Here is a 4,549-nt window from a genome sequence, read left to right on the forward strand (position 1 = left end):
GTAACATTCCCTCTCAAACTTAAACTATATGATTGTCCATTTGTATTCACACATTCTCTCAAACAGCACATTCAAATATCAGTTAGTACATATTCCTTTTTCATTAAACTCATTTTCAGACTCCAAATTGATGACTATGAAGTCAATGAGAAAACATCTATTTTTCTCTTTCAGGAAATCAGATTTTTTTTTTCTTGAGAAGGAAATCAAACGGCATAGGTCAGTGTTATAAAATACATTTTACATGTGACAGTTGAGTCACTGTTCTCCCTTTAAGTTTTTATCTGTCTATTGTGACAGATGAGTCACTGTTCTCCCTTTAAGTTTTTATCTGTCTATTGTGACAGATGAGTCACTGTTCTCCCTTTAAGTTTTTTCTGTCTATTGTGACAGTTGAGTCACTGTTCTCCCTTTAAGTTTGTATCTGTCTGTTGTGACAGTTGAGTCACTGTTCTCCCTTTAAGTTTTTATCTGTCTCTTGCCCTATGGTTGGACCTGTGTGTGTTGTAACTTCATATATTAAAAGGCGGATGCCTAGGAAACGGTATTTTCAGTAACTAAAGTAGGCTAATCTTGTCCTAGACAAACAATCTAAAATCTGATTGGTTGACATTTTTCAATCTAATAGTGATAGACTCTTTAATTCTAAAGGTCTGATTAGTTTTTATATAGAGACTGACAAATGCACAAAACAAATAGCCCTACAGAAGACTTGTAAACAGTCTTATCCAAACTTCCTCTTTTAATATAATTCTATTTTTTTCTAAAACAAATATGATATTTATAATTTAAATAAATACATCTATATATCACTGTACAATATTTCATTTAAATATATTACTTTTTTTGTTACATTCTATATATACAGTCATCTGTATTATCATTAAAAACTTAAATTTTTCCTTGGAAAATAAATAAATTTTGTACACATAATGAAAAATTCATTTAAATATACAATACAAAGAATTTCTGGAAAATCAATACTTGAGCCCATTTTGACATGATCATCATAATATTTGTATATGGCACACATTTTACTCACTCACTCATGATCAGCCCTTTACTATTCACAAATCAATTGTTGGAAAAATTAACATCAATTAAAATTTACCTCATTAACAAAATAGATGAAGGTGTTCTAATGAAATTTAAAAAAAATCTTTTCAGGAATTGGTATTTTCAGTTATTTATCACAAATCATTGGAACGCTTAAAAACATGTACATAAAAAAATGTCTGAATGATTTAATTCTAACATAATATTAAGAAAAAATTCTTCCCTTGCTTTATTCTATTAAAATATGAAGAATGATGTTTAATTCATAATTATTTGTGCTGAAATTGTCATCCAGTCAATTTGCAAAACAGATTTGGAGCACACATTGAAGGTGGTAAAGAACTAAAATGGCCATGTAACACGACAATGCATACACACTTGAATACACAACTACACACACCAACATGTACACACATGCAGTTTATCGATATAGACGTACTGTGCTCAATATATCTTTCTGTTCAGTGTGAAGCATTTATCATTCACACTATCATACGATTATGAAAAAAAATACAAATTGCCTTTTTTATATAAAATCGACTGTAAACTATCCAAAGACAATCACTGTTAAAGACCAATATTACCATGTCATCATGTAGATTACTGTGTTTCACGTGATATTTATTGTTTGTAAACACTTACAACTATGAAGCATCAATCACATATTCAAGTATGACATGGACAATTATTCACACACACAGGGTAAGTCACGCATATTGAGCAAAATGTTAAGTCCTAATGAAATATATACAGAAAGGTTAGTTCACATAGTGTGTGTCATATAGAAGTAATCTAGTCAGCGTTCATACCGTAAACTACTGTGTCGGTGGACATTATACAGCGTGTCCTTCCAGTAAAATCATATAGTGTATCAAAACAGTCTAGCCTCAGAGCAATCCCCAGCCAGGTTGTCTACCTACCCACCCTGGCATTGAGGGAACAGTTTTTCTTCTTTCTAGAACAAACTGTCCAAGTTAATGAAACCACATCACCATAAACAATTTATATTTACTGGCTTGCTTTTCTGAACAAGGTTCTGCTTGAAATATTTGAGATAACAATGAATGACATACCCAATATGTGTGGTGAAATCAATGCAGGGATGTACAATTTCATATTTAAAATACTAGCTTGCAAGCAGTTTTTACGTCCTATTAACAGCTATGGTCATTTAAGGACGTGCCAGGTTTTGGTGGTGAAGGAAACCTGGAGCACCTGGAGAAAAACCACTGACCTGCAGTCAGTACCTTGCAACCGCCCCACATAGGTCTCAAACCCGCGACCCAGTGGTGGAGGGCTAGTGGTAGCAGAATGTCAGACACCTTAACCATTAAGCAACCGTAGCTTCTTTTTTATTTTTTTTTTAACTTTTACTGCTTCAAAATTTTTCCAAGTACACATAGAAATTGTTCACCAGCCCTGAATAAAGTCTACTCGTCCTGGGTATAGGGCTAGTGGAATTGTACATCCCCACAATGTATCAACAGCTATAATTATACTCTGTCTAACACTGATACATAGGGGGTTAACTTCACAGCAATTCACAATGTATAGGACTATCATGTTTCATTGAAACACAACATGCTAAAAACGCACCCTATGTCATTCAATACATTTCTAGCAATGCCATAAAATTACAATTGTAAGTCAGTTCTATATGTACCTGTACATAGGTCATCAGCATCAAAATATACATGTACAAGAAGTTGTTTACTCGATTAATTTACTCATAAAGAATACAGTATTTTCATTGCAAATATATTAAAACTGCGCAAAAAATACTATTTCCTATAATAACTTATCTATTTCTTTGTATCTAATTGTTCAAATTTTCAAAAAAAAAAAAAATTCCAGAAAGAACAAAAAGTTTGAAAGTGTCTTTTTTCCCCTTTACACTTTTCAGTTTTTTCAAAAATATATAAAAATTTGTTTAAAATTGAAAACAAATGCTACTGCCTGTTTGCATTCTTCATTTAAACTTGTGTCTTATACCAACAAGCTAGTACTGGTTTAAGTTGTGTCTTATACCAACAAGCTAGTACTGGTTTAACTTGTGTCTTATACCAACAAGCTAGTACTGGTTTAAGTTGAACATCAGTTGTAGATAGTTATATAAAGTGATGTATATATAGAAACAGGCTTGTACTGTACATGATCACAGGGTTTAAACCAGTCTGCATTTAAAAGTGTTAAATTATACATTCATTATTTCATTTAAGGTTCTAATAGCACTCTCGCAGTTTAAGTTGATCCAGCATCTCAGCTTCTGTTAGGAACATGTACCTTCCTCACTCCAGCACTTGACCGATTCTCTCTACTTCGAAATCATCCTCGGAACTCCACACAAATCTTTGCACAGCTTCCCACATTTATAAATAACAGACAATATGACTGAATGAATGACACAACGTTACAAAACCTAATGCACAGTGTGATGATAACGATGATGATGGGCACAGTATATCATAGTAATTTGTCCCAGTTAAAATCGTCCTCAATGTCGTCGCGTAGCTGGTACTGGGCTGTCTGTGTGGGTTGTACGATGACAGCCTGGGAAGGACGAGGACTATAACCACCTCCCTGTAACAAACATTATCAACCCAGTCAGCTACACAACACTTCCGAAGATTTTCAAACATTGTCATAGCTAATTGCGCTTCAGGAAACAGATTTCTCTCAACTTTAAACTAAATACATGTATATACCAATTGAGTTTTTTCATTATAAAAAGATAGAATGCTAACGTTTGAGCTCCCATTTTCTTTGATTTATAAAACAGAAAATATTTAAAAATATTCATAAATAGCTAAAATTTAGTAATCATTTTATTGTAGGCATAACCCTAACATGTTTTAGATATGAGGACACAGACATTGATATGAGGGAGGGAAGGTAACCTACGGTAAACCTACAACTGATCTATTGGTACATGGATATGAGGGAGGGGAGGTAACCTACGGTAAACCTACAACTGATCTATTGGTACAGGGATATGAATCAGGTAACATACTGTAGAGGGCAGATCTGTGGGGATGAGGACATTGATATGAGGGACGGAAGGTAACCTACGGTAAACCTACAACTGATCTATTGGTACATGGATATGAATCGGGTAACATACAGTAGAGGGCAGATCTGTGGGAATGCGGACGTTGGTTTGTTGAGAGGGGAGTAAACCCTATGGAAACCTAGGACTGATCAATTGGTTCATGGATATAAATTATAGGTATTAACATACCGTAGAGTGTGGTCTGATCTTTGGGGGTGAGGACATTGATGTGATGAGAGGGGAGGTAACCTACTGTAAACATACCGTAGAGTGAGGGCTGATCTGTGGGGATGATGATATTGATGTGATGAGAGGGGAGGTAACCTACTGTAAACATACCGTAGAGTGTGGTCTGATCTGTGGGGATGAGGACATTGATGTGATGGGAGGGGAGGTAACCTACTGTAAACATACCGTAGAGTGTGGTCTGATCTGTGGGGATGA

At 34.6% G+C, this 4,549-nt stretch overlaps 1 protein-coding gene across 3 annotated transcripts in view; it reads right to left on the reverse strand.

The window, feature by feature from the left end:
• Positions 1-1,284: 1,284 nt before the first annotated feature.
• The window catches only part of LOC110463982 (forkhead box protein J3-like), a 29,997-nt gene continuing 26,732 nt past the window's right edge, over positions 1,285-4,549 (reverse strand). For all 3 annotated transcript variants that reach the window (XM_021518960.1, XM_021518959.1, XM_021518958.1), the window contains one exon: positions 1,285-3,636. In XM_021518960.1, the coding sequence (XP_021374635.1) occupies positions 3,520-3,636 (117 nt within the window). In that variant the 3' untranslated portion in view covers positions 1,285-3,519. The remainder of the gene's footprint in view (positions 3,637-4,549) is intronic.

The sequence above is a fragment of the Mizuhopecten yessoensis genome, unplaced genomic scaffold (genome assembly GCF_002113885.1).
Source record: "Mizuhopecten yessoensis strain PY_sf001 unplaced genomic scaffold, ASM211388v2 scaffold10949, whole genome shotgun sequence".
Lineage (NCBI taxonomy): Eukaryota > Metazoa > Mollusca > Bivalvia > Pectinida > Pectinidae > Mizuhopecten > Mizuhopecten yessoensis.